Genomic DNA, 20,507 nt, shown 5'->3' on the forward strand with positions numbered 1-20,507 from the left:
TACCATGTTTTTTCGTAGACAAGTAGAAAAAGATATTCGAATATAATGTTGAAATTTCGAGCTCCATCAAATTAAAATAAAAATAAATTAAACATCCCGTATTAAATAGCTGTTATAATAAAAATAACCATGTTAATTTTAAAAGTCCATTATGATCTTTAAAACAATTTATAAAATCAAAGTTCAAAGAAAATACCTCGAGCCGGGAAAACCAGTCGACAGGAGGTTGGTTTTTTTTCAGCACAATTTACGGTAAAAAATAGCCAGGAGGAGGATACTTTTATCTAAGGTACACTAACTCATTGGATAATAACCTTTGGCACACAGACGTACCTTTATATATTTGTTTAAACGCAGTAGAGGTTGTTTGAACGATTCTAGTAATTATACAGTAATTAAAGTGCAGATATGGCAGAGGCATTCATTTTCCAGACACCTTTTTTATAATGTTTACATTTGCATGTGGACAGTATAATTAAGTATACTACAACCCGGTAACGATAGACGGCGCTGTTTAAAATTGTCAATTTTCTGAATCGCGCTATCTAGATATTCGTTAGTTGGCATATAAACCGTAATGAATGAATTAATAGTACTACAATCTGAGCCGAGGCATAGATCTCATAGGAGACACCCTCAGTACATGAGGCTGAGTCTAGTACTCGCCCTAACGTCCGGTGATGGTGAAAGACCAGTAGGGCCAACAGCACTACTTCATACACGATCAAAAAGCACTTCCCTAGATTCATTGATCCTCCGATAGTACTTCAGATTGGTGAAATCATAAACATAGACAAAAATATAAATGACATTTCACGCTAATTCGTTCATACCAAGGACCTTTTGAACTGCGCACCCTTCGACCCTGGCACACTGGCCCTGGCTGCTAATGATACTACATTCAAAGGTCTTCTGAGATATCAAATGATACGTTTTACTTACCGGTTATACTAAAATGCCTTAGTCTGTAATATTCTTCTTCGACGCCAGTGTTTGGCATGGATGCGACTCTCGCACGCTGCTGAGGAAGGCCTAGCAGCTGTCTCTCTCCCGTACGGGACCTTTGCGCTTTGACAGATTGAGAACGAGAATGATGCGGGCTTCCGTACCTATAAACAAACAATTTTAATCAAAATAAAGAAAAACAGTTCAGAAAACCCTTTTAGATTTGTAGATTTTGAAAATATCGGTAAACAAATTGTAACTTAATTTTTTTAATAAATAGTACGTATCATAAATACAGGTAAAGCATCAATAAAACAACAACAATAACAGCCTGTAAATTTCCCACTGCTGCACTGAGCCGAGTTGGCCCCGTAGTTAGAACACGTAATAAACACAAATTAAGCACATGAATATACGTTGATGCTTGTCTGGATTTGAACCCGACATCATCGGTTAAGATGCACGCATTCTAACCACTGGGCCATCTTAGTTCACTCTCGTTTCGGTTCAATCTCGTTTGACCATCATCTAATACTTAACTCCAAGCAACATCCATAATGTTGTTCTGTATAATATGACTTAGTTATCAATAATATTTTTAGATTCATTTATTGGTCTATTATCTAGCGAATTAATTAAGGTCCTATCTTTCCAGAGGATTCGAATTGAACCACCCCATCTGAGCCAGGGGTAGAGACGATTAAGGGTATTTCGTTAAGCGTATCGATCAAGACGATCTCGTATTTAAGCGCCTAAGCTGTATGGCGCGCGGAACAAATCCCTACAAAACATGTTCCAAGAAGATTTACGTCAGACAGGAGGACAACTAAACTTACTGAAGCCTAATCTATAATAATTAACGAATAGTTTTACCTCATAGACTAATAAGGCACAGCCAACTACTATTGAGAAAAGAAAGCTGAAAGGAATTTTATTACGTAATTACGTCAAAAATGATTTTTAGAAAAAAAAACATATGTTATGGCGGTTTATGGTTTCGAAGCAGAGATGTGTTTTTTATGTTATAGACAGGATGGCCAAATGAGCTGATGGTAAATGGTCACCGCAACCTGAAGACGTTGCCGCTTGAAGAAACATTACCAATGCATGCAACCTTGGGAATTAAGATGTTATGTCCCTTTCAAATCTTCAAACACAAAAAAAAAAATAAGTATTTCTGTTTGGCTGGCTGATGAGGTGCATTGGTAACCAACCCGCATTGGAGCAGCTTGATAAAACATGCTCCAAACCTTCTCCTCAAAGGGCCTTGGCCAAGCAAAGTGGGAAATTTATAGGCTGTTACTGTACTGTACTGGGCTGGTGATTGGTGGTATTGGGTGTATCTATACGGCCATTCACAAAGCCTAATTTTGGATAATTCATTTGCTGTACCTAATTCTACTAAAATAATATTACCACGTTGTTTTTGATCAAATATTTTCTGCTAAACTTCACCGTCAAAGGGCATTTTATAACCCTTCATCGTGGATTACGCCGCGCTTACAATAATTATCGTGCATTAACTCAGTTAATACGTAATTTGCACGGCGAAGGCTGCTCACACGCTCCGCGGTTTTTAATGATGTTACGCTAAGCATTTATTTTTCTTGACACTTGCAAAAGCTTAGACGGGAAATTCAATTTAATATGTTATAAGATAAATTAAGGCTAGATGAAGATTAATTACGCGCCATATATATATTAGTTTAATATATTTTTGTGTATGTTTATAACGTTTTATTATCATTTATAGTTTATAATTTACAGAAGTAATTGGTTTAAAATTCATGGTAGTTGACCATCGCTGAATGTGGTAATGTATTTTTTTATGGTATAGGGGCGAGTATGTGGGCCACCTGATGGTAAGTGGTCACCATCACCCAGATAGATAATGACGCTGCAAGAAATATTAACTATTAACTATTCTTTACATCGTCGATGTGCCACCAACCTTGGGAACTAAGATGTTATGTCCCTTGTGCCTGTAGTTACACTGGCTCACTCACATATCAAATCGGAACACAACAATACTGAGTACTGTTTGGTGGAAAAATAACTGATAAGTGGGTGGTACCTACCCAGACGGACTAGCACAAAGCCCTACCACCAAGTAAAATATACACTTATATATAGTGTATACTTATAATTTGAAATAGAAAATAAAAATTAAATAATGCTATTATTACTATATTTTATGCACCAAATCTTTTGTCACAGTAATAAATTATTATTAGAAAAAATACAGAAAGTAGAAGGGCCAAAAAGTTGTCAGGATGCAAATATAACCTCTTCTAAGTCTTAACACTTAATAAACGGCGACCGCTAGACAACCGGCGTTATATTTTTCTTTATAATAATTTACACAGTCTATCTGAAGTAGGTATAAGTAACGCTGTTTTAAAAAAACAAAGTGAAAAATAGATGCTTTGAGTTAAATTTTAAGTATAATACGGCAATCGAATATTTATTTTTTTATGATTTATATAAAACATTTTAAGCGAGCTCTGTTACACAATCAAAGTGAAATAATATTGGTAAGTGCTATATATGCATAGACAAAGACATACTGACTAACATACAATAAGTGTTATTTAATATTTGAATAGCATAACATTTATCGACCAATCTCTTTATTTTAAGTTTTTAATTTAGTTGTATTGAATTTATATTAATAATAGGTATCATAATTAAAAGAGCTAAGTTAAATAAAAACTTACGATTATCTTTAAATATAATGTTGTGTATTATTATTGACATTCACAATAACATTGGTCACTTTAATAGAATTAGTGATAATAATCATTGTTTTTACACGAAACGCAACGATATGTTTATAAGGCCATTTTTCTGACTCATAAAACTCAAAAATCCGTCTTGGAGGAAGGTATCTGATAATATATTCACTAAAAATAGAGTAAAATGACGATTTCAAAGTACTAGTCTAATTCAGTAAAGATTTTGATTATGATTGATTCATTAACTATACAGTTAAAGACAGCTAAAAATGATTATTATAAAACCACATTACATAAAGTCAGACAGAAAGATAGATAAACATAATTATTACAAAATTTCTGCTCAATTTATTTATAAATTTGTTTCAATTTATAAACAGCTATAGATAACACGGAATTGCGAAATAGAAGATAATTCGAATAAGGGCTTGTTATAAGGAACCATCCCTTAAATAGTCGCCCCTTCCTGACATTCCATTAACCGCAAACATCGCTGGAATACCGAATATTACTTTTCATACTCGGTTTCATGTTTACAGTGAGAGCGAAAGTAATATTGCTTTCAGGAATTAAATGTATTTTGTTACAATTTTAAGCATTTCGTTATGAAGGAACACTTATCAAATTATATTATTTACATTATTTCTTGTGTATAAGTTTGAAAGTTTGAAAGTGACACCGATAGCCGAGAAGTTATGTGGAAGGCGGCTATCATGGTATGGGCATGTAATGCGGATGAATGAGGGACATATTTTGAGGAAGGCCTTGAGCATGGATATAGAGGTAGGTAGAGGACGACCAAGAAAACGATGGATGGACTGTGTGAAAGACGATATGGTTAGAAAGAATGTTACTTGTGAGATGACGTCTGACAGAGAAGTATGGAAGGAGAAGACATGCTGCGCCGACCCCAAATAAAATTGGGAAAAGGGCAGGAGGATGATGATTATTTCTTGTGTATGGTTTTATAAGTGTGGTGAATTTCATAAACTTAAAAAAAGGAAATGCCTGTAGGTATGTATATTTAACCAAAACTATAAATTCTTATCTTAAGACAAGAAAGAGATAGAAAACAATGATATAATTACGTTCAACACGACATAGTACAGCATAAACCAATAAATATATTTATATTTAGAACGATAAAAGTTAAAAATCAAAGTTTTAAAAAATATGACAGAGCTTAAATTGAAAAACTAACATCATTCAAAATATAACTGCTTTTTGAACCTTGTATTTTTTTGCAAAAGTTCTCGTGAAATATCAGAAGTTTATATACAATATTATATACGATATTATAATTAGTTGAAGGTGACGAAGCTGTATAAAATACTTTTTATTTTGAAATATGTATTTTAAGGACAACATTTGGGATAAATTATTTATATATATTAGATAGGGATAATATTATAAATAAAAAGTAATACGTTATCTAAATACAAAAATAGAGAGATATCATTCGAAGCTGTATTCGAGATATACAATATAAACGAACGTATAGGAATAACTCTAAATATTACGTATTTGTATGTGTGTTCTCGAATCTCAAAGTACGGTAGAAATTTCAGTAGATTCCATCACCATCAGTACCAATAACAAAGATGTCATTTTGACCCTGTCTTGTCCAAATCATCTAACTACGCAAGACGTATTTTAGCACAATAGATATATAGTGAAAAAAGTTAAAAAGCGAAGTCAAACTTTTTATCTTTATCTTTGAGTTTGAACCTATGACCCCGGCCTTATATCTATCCAACAAGGTAGTAACTTTACAACGTTACAAATAAAATAAGATCGTTTCACCCGCCATCATAAAAATCGACGTATGTAGATTGCCTTACCCAGCACGATTCGACGTTATCCCGCCAGTGTCACGTGTCACGTGGTCTCACCGGGACAATGAAGATTGATAATACGTCGCCATCAATTTACGCACGAGTTAATTGCTGATGTATTAACATTTAATTACCATTTCTGTTGTAAACAAAGATCAGAACAGATCCTCTGTGAAGTGAGCCCTTTTGTTTGTTGATAATTTATGGTATCATGTCCATTCGAATGGAGTTATGTGTGTTTATTTGATAAAGATATTCAGTTTACATACAATATACAATTTAATTATATGTTGTAAATGTGTATTTTCACATCTTTGTTATTTATAATAGAAAACTATTAATCAAAAAGCAATAAACGTTTGTCTAGTATTATATGATATTATGACTTGATTTATTTAATCGTTTGAATTGGGGTCGAAAGAAATATAAATGAAGATATAGGAAGTTGGTAGTAGTAACAATTGTAGGTTACTTTTCGTGCCGGATTGACGAATGGTATAGAGTAGGTTACATGACAGAGGGTTGCACAAAACAAAATATGCCTTTTAGATGGAATAGATTGGTGGACGAGCATATGGGCCATCTGACTGTAAGTGGTCACCATGACACATAACAATGACGCTGTAAGAAATATTAACTGTTCCTTAAATAGTCAATGTGCCATCAACCTTGGGAACTAAGATGCTATGTCCCTTGTGCCTGTAGTTACACTGACTCACTCAAACCGGAACACAACAATACTGCGTACTGTTGTTTAGCGTTAGAATATCTGATGAGTGGGTACCTACCCAGGTGGGTTTGCACAAAGCCCTACCACCAAGTTTTTCAAGTAGGCTCATAAAAGCACTTTTGGAATGTTAACAACTAACGTTAACGTTTTGAACAAGTATTTAGGGAACGAAATTGATACAGCAGTACTTGCCAAAAACCACAGAGTTCGATAAGCAGTTAATCGAACCTGACGTGTCGGTGTGTGGTACATAAAAGTATTCCCTAGAATTACGTTTGAAACGCGGAAAATTTATTCGCCATCAAGATAACAACCGTTAAAACGGTTTACCAGCCGACTCTTTTGTACACGGTTAACGGTCACGACACCTCGTTAACTAATATATAAGTGGTATTTAATATCACGAGAACATAACCACGCTTGCCACGTCGATAGTCTGAATTTAAAGCGGCTGGAAGCGATTTACAGCTGCTTACGTGACATACACTTGATCGAATTTCAAACGATCTTTTAGTGTAATTTTTCTGTATATTGGTTCAGTAGTAGAAAGTAACCTGTCATTTCTACGCAAGGAAGATTTTCAATTACATGTACATAATAATTATCTTTATTATATTTATTATAAATATCTGTCTGTCTGTCTGTCACTCTTTCACGACCAAACCGCTGAACCGAATTTGATGAAATTTGGTATGAAGCAAACTTGAAATCTAGGAAAGGACATAGGCTACTTATTTGCCTAACACATAGAAACCAACACACTAAAACGCAAGCGAAACTGCGGGCGACTACTAGTTAATTAATAAGAATGACACGATTGCCTTCAGACCGTTTCAAATAACGAAAATATGTTTATTATTACTGTACATGAAAACATGAACTTAAAAAAATGTATCGACAAAGAGCCATTAAAAATATATTTCGGCAAAATAAGCTCTTTTCTTGCCATAAAATTGGATTAAATTTGAAACCTGTATTCCCGCAAAAACGCTGTCAGCCATTTTGGTGACGTCACATTGATGAAGGAACAATCACAAAAATACTAACATTGAGACTCCATAAAAATTGTTAATTGAAGTGCCAGGTATTGAAATGGCAGTTTTTGCCAATCCGACGCCACAACATGGTGGCTCGTATTTTTGTTCACGTGATATTCAGACTAAAAATTGCGACTTTATGACTCAAAATCGAAATATATATGGGTATACTGTATTTCTAAATATTTTTTTATTTTTATAAAGGTACATAATTTATTTTACACTACCGAAAGTACTCCATTAGACTTTATTGTAAATCGAACACGTAAACATTGTTAATTAGTAAGGAATTAATAGTTCAGTCGAGTCGAGATGGCCCAGTGCTTAGAACGCGTGCATCTTAACCGATGATTGCGGGTTCAAACCCAGGCAAGCACCGCTGATTAATGTGCTTAATTAGTCTTTATAATTCATCTCGTGCTCAGCGGTGAAGGAAAACATCTTGAGGAAACCTGAATGTGACAAATTTCATAGAAATTCTGCCACATGTGTATTCCACCAACCCGCCTTTGAACAGCGTGGTGGAATATGTTCCAAACATTCTCCTCGAAGGGTGAGGAGGCCTTTAGCCTAGCAGTGGGAATCTACAGGCTGTAGTTGTTGTTGTTGTAATAGTTCAGTCGTAGCCCGATCCCATTGTTTAATCGTAGCTACGTCACCATGGGGCGCTCAGCTGTACGCGTACACGGCCGCGTCTAATAAATCCTTCTTGGGGCAAGGTATCCGTTTTTATAGTAAAATTCCGCAGGCATCTTTAATTTTTCCGTTTCGTAAATTCAAATACATTGGTAAAAAGGAATATTATTCGATACAAGATTTTATAGATGATAAAAAAGCTTGGAAATAATACCTGTTGATTTCCAGGCAGGATACATTACATTCATATATAATTGTATTTAACTAAGATGACTGCATTTTTTAAATGTTAAAAAAGAGTAACGAGTATTTTCTTGCCGGTTCTTCTTGGTAGAATCTACTTTCCGAACCGGTGGTAGCTTCACTTAATTGTTAAATGACGATTCAAAAGTGCTTGTAAAAGCCTACTTGAAAAAAGTTTATTTTGATTTTGAATTTAAATATTATAAATTTGTCATTACTATCTGGGTGTAAATTTTGACTTTAAACAAACTGTCTCATTTCTGTCTATAGACTGTTCCTTCAATGAACTTACTCTGCACTCTTTTTAATTCGTATACACTACTAAAATATTCTAATAGCCCATTCTACTATATTTTAATATGTACCATTTGTTTTGAGGTTTTCAGCTAAATTGTTCCCCATTTTGCATGATACATACCCCTATTTCACCCTGCTAGTCAGCTATAAAGTCGTGGGTAAAACAAAACGTCCTTACGAAATTTTTCAACTTTATACTTTCATATATTCGACGCTTCCTGGGTTCCTGTTGTATAAGCGTATACATTTTGCAACAAACAAATTACCCTGCAAGGTAAGATGGTTGTAACAATGTATGTAATGTCTTTCGGAAATATAATTTCTTCTAAACAACGTATAGATTTTTCGTAAATAAAAACATTGTGAGTTTTATATATTTCCTTTTAATATGGACAAAGCCTTTGTACGGTAATTTATTTCATCCCTTACTTATTCAATTTGATGAAAAAACGCTTTCTTTAATAAACGGCGTGGATACAAATTAAATAGCTATTTTTCTTTTTGTAAAGATTTTTCGATGAATTACGTGAGATATTTTTGAACAAATATTAAATCACTTTGTATCACAGCTCAGGTTAATGAAAATGTAGAAATTTTTGTTTTTATTTTGTTTATCCGCGCTCCAATGCGGGTTGGAGATATCAAAATAAAATCTAAGTGTTCTTTCAATTGAAGGAAATGATAATATCAAAGCGATATCAATCACGAATATTCGGCAATTGTGCAGGAAATATATTTTCTTTTATTAATTTTTGAGATTCCCTAAAAAGTGTCATAAAATATACATTAAATTAAATCTTAAAATTAATTAATTTACTCTTAATTTATACGAGTCGTTATTAACTGAAGGAAACGACAGCTTGTATTAAAAACAAATATTAAAACACAGTTACGATTAAAACTGTTATTAAAAAAATTGTGACTTAAGTACTAAAATGTTAGTAATAAATTGATATGAAATTTTTAAGTCAGCTGAAAAACTTTACGAGACACTGAATTTGGAATAATGTCTACAGAACCTTGGAACAGAGGTCTTTCCTCACTCCCTCTTTTTCAATTTTTTTTTTTTTTTTTTTTTTTTTTTTTTTTTTTTTTTTTTTTTTTTTTTTTTTTTTTTTTTTTTTTTTTTTTTTTTTTTTTTTTATGGTATAGTTTGGCGGACGAGCATATGGGCCACCTGATGGTAAGTGGTCACCATCACCCATAGACAATGACGCTGTGGGAAATATTAACTATTCCTTCATCGTCACTGCGCCACTAACCTTGGGAACTAAGATGTTATGTCCCTTGTGCCTGTAGTTACACTGGCTCAAATTAATTATTTTCAAAAATAAGATAATATTCATTGCGCTTACCTCTTGTCAAATTCGTGCAGATCCTCAGACGTGAATTGGCTGGTGACGTCAAGAAGTTGCTGGATGTGGTCACTGCACACCCTGCTCGTTCGTCTTCCATCTTCGCCGTCCCTCACAAGAATAGTAGAACAGCCCCCATAGTCCAGAGACAGTGAAGGCTGTTGTACCACTATCGTAGTTCTCCCAGCTGGCATCGATGATGCGGAGTCCAATGGGTTTGCAGTTACATGGACTTGGGCTGCTGTTTTGGTGAAAGGATTCTAAATTAAACTGCCTGCCACGTAATGACTTTAATTGGTGGTCGGGATTTGCGCAAATCCGGCTGAGTAAGTACTACTCACTCATTAGATTATGACACTATTCGAATGACAAATTTATATATACAATTGTTTTGGCCCAGTTTGAAGATGAGTGAACCAATAACAAGGGACATAACATCTTAGTTCCCAAAGTTGGTGATGTATTTGCAATGTAAACAATGGTTAATCTGTCGTAGAGCAACAATTTGTTTATTAAATTTATTGGGTGGTAGGGCTTTGTGCAAGCTCGTCTGGGTATACCATTAATATTCTGCCGCCAAGCAGCAATAACTGATATTGTAGTGATCAGTTTTGAAGGCTGGATGAGCCAGTGTAACGACATGCACAAGGGACATAAAATCTTAGTTCACAATATTTCGAATAGCGCTAATGTCTATAGTGGGTGGTGGTGACCACTTATCACAGCAGCTCATTTGCAACGGATGAATGTTTAATAAATAATAATAGCTCATATCACGTTTTGAAATCGTGTTCAAAACATCTTAAGAAAACATTAAGAGAGAAACTGATACGTCACGAAGGAGCTCGTTCGAAGTGAAGCGCGACATTTACGATGATGTCTTTTTAATATTTCTCTCGTCATACCGAATATAAAAGATTCTTCTCTTATAAAAGCTTATGAAAAATCAGGACACGCCGTATACAGAACATGTGTCATATTAACGATATAACTGCTAAAATGTTTCAAGTATTTGGTAAAATCAACAACTTTCCTTGTTAAATAAAATTAAATAAATTGTGGTTTATACAATGATGTTCTAGTAAACAGATATGTCAATAACGCGTAAAAAGAGAAGACTTAGACAACGTCCTAATTGGGACGTTTGCCTTTAGTCGTTTTACGTAGTAATACGTTAAAATACATCACAATTACGTAGTAATACGTTTTGCGTAATTAAAACATCTAGTTATCCCTTTTACTTATTGTTTTTATCAAGCTATCATTTTTACTTGTAACGAAATGTAAAATAAACGGTACCGGCGCGGCACACTTTTTTCTGTTGTTCAGTATGGGTATAACATATCTGTTTATTAGAATATCATTGGGTTTACATTTACAAATTAACTTAAACTATTAAATTGATGATTGGCATACACAGAGAAAAGCAAAAAAATAACCTATGTCCTTTCTCAGGCTCTAGACTATTTGAGTACCTAATTTCATTTAAATCAGTTCAGTAGTTTTGGCGTGAATAACACAGACGTACAGAGTTACTTTCGTATTTAGAACAATAGTATGGATTACAAGGATCCTACCCGTTGACTGCCTTCTCGAAGATGGTGGTGGAACAGAATGCTGGTGTGTGGACGACCGTCTCCGACTGGCTGTGAACACCTCAGTTCCCTCCAACTGCCTCCGTAATTTAGCAACCTCGTCCTTATAATATTCCTGCTTATCCAATTTCTGCTTATTCTTCAACCTTGGCTCACTGCCTCGCCTCTTCACTGCTTCAGGTTCAAAGTCGAAGTGCGTTTCGTATTTCACTTGAGTGCACTTTGGACTCTTTGGTGGATCAACTTTTGGATCATAGGGTATCTGGATAGACGTGGACGGCCCGCCCTGGTTCGTTTGGCTCACTTGAATTTTGTTGCGAGGTTTCTCATTTTTTTTTGGATCGGGTAGTGGAACATCAAAGATGAATCTACCAGGACCAGGTCTGGGGGAGTCGAGCGTGTCTGTCGCGGATTGGGGGATGGTGTAAGCAGGGGCTTCGAATTCGCAGCTGTTTTGCGCTCGGTGGTAATGGGGAGGAGCTGTGCTTGGGGGGTTCTGTTGAGGTTCGGGTTGTGGTGGCTGGGGGGGATCTGCGTCGATGAGGTCGGGTTCTGCGTCCATGGAATCATCAGTGCCGGTGACGGAGGTAAGGGCGGTGGCTGCTGAATCGGTGCTGGTATTGATGGTCTTATCTGATGTGGTGCTGCTGCCCATGACAACGACCTGTTGACAATGATACATAACCTTTATCAATCATTTTACGTCATGTGATATGTGTTGTGCAATAAAGTATTTTAAATAAATAAATATTTTTTTCTTTCTCCATAGCCATGTCTTCATAAATAAATTGAACAGAGGGTACATGAATTATTGAATTAATTGAAAGTATAAAACTGTTAAGGTATGTAAGATTATTACAGTAACAGTAACGGCATGTAAATTTCCCACAGCTGGGCTAAGGCCTCTTCTCCCATTAAAGCGATGTTTATGGAATATGTTCTATAATCTTTATTATTATGGATTATGTTTAATTATGTTTCTTAAGCAGAGCATCTCTACACTGCTGAGCTTCTGACTGTAAAACCTAGCAACTTTTAAAGGTGCGAACTCGGATTTTAATCCTTAAATTTTTAATGGTTTAGTCTACTTTAAGTAGAAGGAAGGTAGTACTTTTTTACGGATGTTTATAAGTAAACAGTCTTGTCTTGTCTTGCTTTGACAGGCCTTATCAATTAATTTGCTGTTTTAAATACGAAATAATTTTAGTCAGTCGGTATTTCTTTTTTTAAATTACTAGTAGTCGCCCGCGACTTCGCTTGCGTTTCACGGCGTTGGTGTTGTGTAAAAAACTTCATACCAAATTTCATCAACTTTCGTTTAGTGGTTTGGGCGTGAAAAAGTTCCAAACAGACAGGGTTATTTTCAGATTTATAATATTAGTATAGAAGTATAGATTTGTCTTTAACCTCTAGTAATACAAAATGTTAAGTAATGTTACGAGAGTAACCTCAGTTTTCAATACGGTGTTATGACATTTGATTCTATATCATAATTTATAACACATTATTATTGTATATTATGAATACAGCAGGGGCTATATAATTTACTTTTTTATATACAATTATTATTGTAATTAATTGATCAATAATTTGAATAACTGTAATTAATATTATTTTATATGGCATACTATTTCATACTGGCATGTAACACTATTTCTTTTTTTTAAATATGATAGAGCTGTCATTATAAAAAAATGGGACGATAGCGGGGCATTCTAACAAAAGATAGAGACATTGAAGATTCATTGTAAAACGATAATATTATTTTTGGCCATCCCGAACTACTGAAATTACAGTAATTATCCTACCGAATGTAAACGGGGCTTTCTATTTTCAGGCATTGCTATAGATTCAAAGCTCTTGTAGAACACTCATTAGTCAACATTAGTCATCCCTTGCAGGTAGGCTCCACAACATACGCAGTTACGAAGGTTAGACAGCAGACTGACAGTGATATTTCTCTATTATTATACTTCAGATATTCTCATATTACAATAAATATTATAATAATTTATTGGCGCAAAAAACGTAATTTACAAAAATAAGTTTATATAGGTTTACAAAATAAGTATGCCTTTAAGTGTTATTTTTTATTAGCTAAGAAGTCTACTTATATGTAGATTTTGAGCTCTATAAAGATTGTATAAAAATGTTTCTTAGCAGGAAATGTTATAGAGCTTTGTAAACGTAACTTAATCTTAATCAAAAATCAAAATCAAAATAGACTTTATCCAATGTTCTTATTTCTATGTTTCTGATCCGCGAATAAAGTCAAAATAATATTTAGTATTATTTTCGAAATTAGCAGAAACAAGTGGATAATCCAACATAATTTCGTATCCGCAGCCGTACCTGAGCCCGTTAAAATATTCATTTGTTCGCACTCAAACCCAAATCCGAAATGAAGTATCCATAACATACCTGCTTATTAGAATCACTATCACAAAAAGAGTTTACATATGAGATTTCCCTCGGGATGATTTAAAGCATAACTCAACCTCAAACTCAAACTTCTTTAATCAATATAGAAGTATTACACTCTCTTATCGATAGACAATTGAAACAGTACCACCGGTTCGCAAGAGAAAATACCCTGACCTGAGAAGAACCGGCGAAAGAAACTCAGCGGGGTTTTTTTTGTCTCAAGTATTATATAAACAATTTAAATGAAATGAAATAGCCAGGATAATAATATATATGTCACCGTAAAATTACAATATTCGTTAGATTACAATCTGTCTCGTCAGTTCGTAAAGAGTCGAAATATTTCGAAAAATAATGCATTAAATTGCAATCATATTTCATGATTCACAATATTTCGACAGTTTAAAATTTGACAAGATGTATATCCATTATTCTTGTTCATATGCTTTAAATCATCCCTCCTTACATACACATCCAAAATAATATTGACTATTTTGTCTGTAACAATAGTTGTATAAACATCTGGTTCCCGTCTCCGAAAAGCCTATTCATCCTTCATCAAACCAATTTTTATATTGTATCGTATAACATGAAAATCATTTCACGAAGATAATATAAAGTTATGAGGCGTGAAAATCATTTTCGAGGATGCTCAGATGTTTTCCAAATATACGTTTATTAAAAACTTCGTTAAGTTAACGGTACATCTAAGTCGTGAAGTTACACACTCAATATTAAAAAGATTCCGCAAACAGTCTATTTGTAAAAGGCTTTGAGCTACTTCCATAACATCAGTAGGATCAATTTCAGGATATGTGTGACAATAATTTCTTTTTTATGACAATGGTGGCAAACTAGCAGGAGGCTTATCTGATGGAAAGTGACTACCAACGCCCATGGAAATATGCTAAACCAGGGGGCTTGCAGGTACGTTGCCGGCCTTTAAGGAATATTTCGTATAATTTCGATATTCTCTGGGTTATATCATTCTATTAGATTATTATATAAACGAGTAAATACATTCATCAATAATTTAACATTAATTTGTAAAAGATCTATAACTCAAAGAATTATTCTATGCCTTAAGACGTTATGTCACCAATGATAAAACATCTCAGTTTGACCTTTTGCGACGTCGAGTTCGACCCTAAAGAATTCATATCAGTGTCACCCATATCCATTGTTGAGAGTTGATGATCATTGTGGCAATTTGACATCGAAATGTCGAATGGGCCAATCATTCTATGTCCTACGTGACACTGACAAAATAAAAACATTGTTTCCATATATTTTTAAAATGATACCTATATGTCGACAGGCAAATTGGTAACTTGATGGTAAGTGGTCAACAATACCGATAAGCAATTAGCGTTGTATCATATCCTATTACTTTTTTTATAGTATAGGTTGGCGGACGAGCACATGGGTGACCTGATGGTAAGTGGTCACCATCACCCATAGACAATGACGATGTAAGAAATGTTAACTATTCCTTACATCGTCAATGTGCCACCAACCTTGGGAACTAAGATGTTATGTCCCTTGTGCCTGTAGTTACACTGGCTCACTCACCCTTCAAACCGAAACACAACAATACTGAGTACTGTTATTTGGCGGTAGAATAACTGATGAGTGCGTGGTACCTACCCAGAAGGGCTTGCACAAGGCCCTAATACCAAGTAGACTTATATTGCCTTGGGAACTGATATGTTTGTTACACTGGCTCACTCACCCGTCAAAGCGGAACGCAACAATAATTACGGGGGTTACCTATTTAATCGTTTCTACGGAAAGCCTTATCATAACAAATATCTGACCAAGAGTTTTTAAACTATGATAGCAGTCTATTGTAAAAATGTTTAAAGTTCCGATAGTGGATTATGTCACATATTAAAACAAAGAAAGAAACATATATCTTTATTTATAATTGGTTTTCGCCCGTGTCTTCGCTTGTATCAGGTGGTAGGTTGTCAGATGTTCGGCAAAAAAGCCCATGTCAGGCCTTGGAGTTCAAGTTTGCTTTACACCGAATTTCATCAAATTCAGTTCACTGGTTTGGTCATGAAAGAGTGACAGACAGACAGAGTTACTTTCACATCAGTAAATAGTATAATAAAAAGTCGCTTTTTCTGTCCCCATATCCCTTAATCCTTCGACAACAACAACAACAGCCTGTAAATTCCCACTGCTGGGCTAAAGGCCTCCTCTCCCTTCGAGGAGAAGGTTTGGAACATATTCCACCACGCTGTTCCAATGCGGGTTGGTGGAATACACATGTGGCAGAATTTCTATGAAATTTGTCACATGCAGGTTTCCTCACGATGTTTTCCTTCACCGCTTAACACGAGATGAATTATAAAGACAAATTAAGTAAATGAATCAGGGGTGCTTGCCTGGGTTTGAACCCGCAATCATCGGTTAAGATTGCAACCACTGGGCCATCTCGACTCCTGTATGTATCCTTAAAACTTTAAAACCACGCAACGGATTTGATGCGGTTTTTTTTAATAGATAGAGTGATTCTAGACGAATGTTCTTAATTATAATACAATTTCGTAAAGAAGCACTTATAATTTTATAAGTTTCTACAGTTATGTCATATCATTGCACCCGTGCGAAGCCGGGGGAGGGGGGGTCGCATGTTTATAATACTGTATCTATAGATTTTGTTTCATAACAAATAACGAAAGCAATTGTCAAAATTACACGAAGCGTGTTAATTTGAATCAGCATATGACTCCGAGCGGGTATGAATATTCAATCGTGTAAGCGGCGTTTGATTGTGGGCCTCCTCGGGGAATGGCGGAGTGTATAGCCGATATTATGTATATCTGTTATTGGGTTCGATGTATTCGCTACAAATGCTTTATTACGAGGAAAGGCATTACTCGAATTGGAATTGACATTATCAGTTTTATAAAATAAGAAAGTCACAAATGAACTTTTAAAGTCAGCTCTTACTTTACTTTTACTTTAGAGGAGAGAATTGGAATTTACTCCACCACGTTGCACCAATCCAAGTTAGGGAATACGCATTACAGATTATCATCCATTACATACAGGTTTCTTCACAATGTTTTCCTTCACCGAAATATGCGAGATTGTATACCTCATCACACGAAATGAATTATAAATACAAATTAAGCATGAAAATTCAGGTCTTGTTCCCACTGGGCCATCCCAGCTCTCTGTTTTACAAAATAATTAAAAGACAAAAAACAGTAAAAGAACTGAGCATCCAGATATGACCTATTATGTTATTTAAAGCCCTACTCGGACAGCGCCAAAAGAAATTAAAAAATACATACTGACTGGAAGATTTATCGTTTTTTGTCTCGGTGGAAAAACCCTCCTACGTATTACCTTACAATTAGTAGGTTCATGTGTATAGGGAAATCGCTGAGCATACACTAACGTTTAATGCAGGTAACGGGAAAAACAGTGACCCCGTATTCCTCTTAAACTTAAGGGGAAGATCTATAAGACCATGCTGTTCTATATGGATCAGAGTTTTGGGCTACTGACTAACAAAGGGATCACTGAAAGACAATTGCATGTTGCGGAGATGAGACTGCTGAGAGGAATGTGTGGTGTTACGCGAATGGATAGAGTAAAGAATGAGTACATAAGAGGAAGTTTGAAAGTGACCCCGATAGCCGAGAAGTTATGTGGAAGGCGGCTATCATGGTATGGGCATGTAATGCGGAGGAGTGCGGAACATATTGTGAGGAAGGCCTTGAGCATGGATGTGGCTGGATACAGAGGAGAATTGGGATAAGGGAGGCAGGAGGATGATGATGAGTTAAATTTATTCTTATAAATAATAACGATTATATTAATTATAGGTAATTTCTAAATACTACAATGTAGTTAAGACTAAGGTTTCATAACCAATAATATACGCAACACATCACATGACCAGCATTTGCCGCAGTGTTAGGTAGGTAGACTGCCTAATGGGACATCTTATGGTACATGGCAATTATTAGGTTCAACTCAATAATTCATTTAATTATTCGAAATCAAAATCAAAATATATTTTATTCAAGTAGGTCTTATACAAGTGCTTTTGAATCGTCATTTAATAACTATTTTCAGTAAAGCTACCACCAATTCAGAAGTAGAAGTAGATAGAATTATCGAGAAGAACCGGCAAGTAAATTAGCAGTTATTCTTTTTCAACATTTAAAGATCCAGTCATGTTAGTTAAATACACATCATATAAATGTAATATATATTCTATTGGAAAGTCGTCTATATAAGCTTGTATTGAATAATGTCTTCTTTAGTAATGTATTTTTTACAAATTATTTAAATTCATGAAACGGCAAAGTTAAAAATTAAAGTCTTTATTATAACTATAAAAGTTGTACAAATATTCATTTCAGTTAAACTTATGTAATATTTATGTAACGAAACGTTTAAAACTTTATATTTTACGACAACAAATGAATGTTCTTTAAAGTTCAATGGGTTTAAAAACGGTTTATTCCGAGTATTTCAGGAATCCATAGATAACGTTATATGTTACGATTGTTGACCACTGCAAGCTATACATTGATAATAAAAATTAAAGTATTCCAATTAATTTCTAGACGATATTTCGGTACTGTTTTAGAGAGTTAATAGATCGCCGGAAGGCGAGAATAATAGTTGAAACTACTAACACGCCCCGACTTTGCATGGGTGCAATTTCTTTATAAGAATTGGATCAATAGTTACAGAATGTATTAGGGTTTTAATAGTTCCCAACGTTCAAACAAATAAACTTCCTTACTGACTTACTTCACAACCAAGGGTTTGTTTGATATTGACGAACAGACGGACGGACGAACGAACCGTTTTACCTATAGACGCGGAACCCTATAAAGTAGCAGTTAAAAAATTTTTTTATTGTAATATTTGGTATCTGTAATTGTTAACCCCTAATCGGGCATAGGGAACTATTTTCCCACTCTCCCAATCTAGCTAAATTCCCCAATATTTTTTAAATAACCTTTATGTTTTATTACTTACACAAAAATAATCTTAGACAAATGCAGAATTATTTTACTGGTATATATGTAGCTTTCAAATGTCAAATGTCAAAATCGTTACCAAAGAACATATACTTAGCCATGAAAAACTATTCTTTCGTTTCTGCCTGATTAAGGGTTAAAATATTATTGATATTCCATTAGCATAGCTTAGCATAGCTTAGCTTTGTAAATTTGCTGGATAAACGCTTTTAACCCAGCGATATATTTTAATCCCCCGGAGCATCTCAGTTAATGGATGTGAATACAGCTTCAGTGATTGGTTTATTTAAAATTAGAATACTCTGCAGGGGTTATATTTGTCGTTGGTTTAATGGAATACATTAGTAATTTATATTTCGCTACTGAGCCGGTTACTAACAATGCCATGTTGGAGTATATGCCACCACGCCACGAAGATCTCGTCTGTCTGGTAGTTATTGAGGTCCTGGGTTCATATTGTGAATCATTTAATTGGATTTTTCACCAAAGAAACTTTGAGTAGCAAGTTCCATGTTTGGAAGTTTCTAAATAGTTTGGTGACATAATTTTCCGTACGTTCTACGGGTAGCCGTCGCATTGACTTAAGTAAATAAAGAAGTAGAGAAATACAATGTACTCCTGTGTATTTTTCAGGGAAGCTAAAGGTGAAAGATACTTACTATATATACTTGTATAATTTACACGGTTTACGGTTTTTTTTTGGAAGGGACAGTAGTATTGGCCTTAGTTCCCTCCTGATTTAGGGCTCAGAGAACGCGCATCCTAAGGGCTCCTCGTGTGAAGCCGTTGGCATTGGGTGGTTGAGTCGTAGAAGACTCTGTCGGATGTTGAGAGCCCACGAAAGGGCTCAAAGTACGCGCGTGATAAGGGCACCTATTAATCTACACCTCAGCTTAGGACTCCTGTAAAAGGGTACATTGTGTGCTTAGAAACCTGTCATACGTCTAGGTACAGTTAATAATGTACGAGGGACCTCGACCCCCTCGGGGTCGGTGTGTGTTTAATGTGTATCCTAATGAGTTCACGTTTGCCGATGTAATGGCATCGACCAAAAGCGTAGAACGTCCTTAGGACGTCTATGCATCGGATTAGATTGCCCCTGAGGCCTATACTTGCTACTATTTAATGCCAATCAGTTACTATGACTCGACGCTTTATCGAAATATCTAGTATACTTCACACGATTAAATAGCTTTACACTACACATACCCAGTAGCGAAAAGCGCCATCTATCGCTAGCTAGTTGTAGCATACGCTGATATACAGTTGGAACGAAATTGGTTAGTAGGATATCATGATGTATTACGTAGTAGAATTTGTGTGATATTACGAGTTTATGATAATTGTGTATACGGGTAATTAAGAGCCAACCCCAAAATTGCAAAACAGAGGGTCGAAACTGCACCTGATATGACCATGATTATGTCACTGGGACTTATGCCCTTCTGTACTTTTTGGGAGACCTGGAGTCATTAAATAATGCAAGCTGCTCCAACACGTGTTTAAACATTTGACACAGGATCCTTCACCGTCGATCACGAATTGAATTCTTAAGACAGGATACTTTGGGTTTTAGTCCGCAATATTCGGCTATAACCGGTTTCAATCATTTCGAATCAGATGACACCTTGAATTCCGTAAAATAAATCAAATTTGA

The 20,507-nt window shown here is 35.1% G+C and overlaps 1 protein-coding gene across 1 annotated transcript in view; it reads right to left on the reverse strand.

Moving 5' to 3' along the window:
- Window positions 1–20,507, reverse strand: part of LOC124540322 — a 147,796-nt gene that overhangs the window by 25,332 nt on the left and 101,957 nt on the right. The window contains exons 3-5 of the mRNA XM_047117809.1: window positions 11,391–12,072; window positions 9,814–10,054; window positions 943–1,109 (exon numbers count right to left, since the gene is read on the reverse strand). Coding sequence (XP_046973765.1) covers window positions 943–1,109; window positions 9,814–10,054; window positions 11,391–12,072 — 1,090 coding nt within the window. The remainder of the gene's footprint in view (window positions 1–942; window positions 1,110–9,813; window positions 10,055–11,390; window positions 12,073–20,507) is intronic.

The sequence above is a fragment of the Vanessa cardui genome, chromosome 24, assembly GCF_905220365.1.
Source record: "Vanessa cardui chromosome 24, ilVanCard2.1, whole genome shotgun sequence".
Taxonomy (NCBI): Eukaryota; Metazoa; Arthropoda; class Insecta; order Lepidoptera; family Nymphalidae; genus Vanessa; species Vanessa cardui.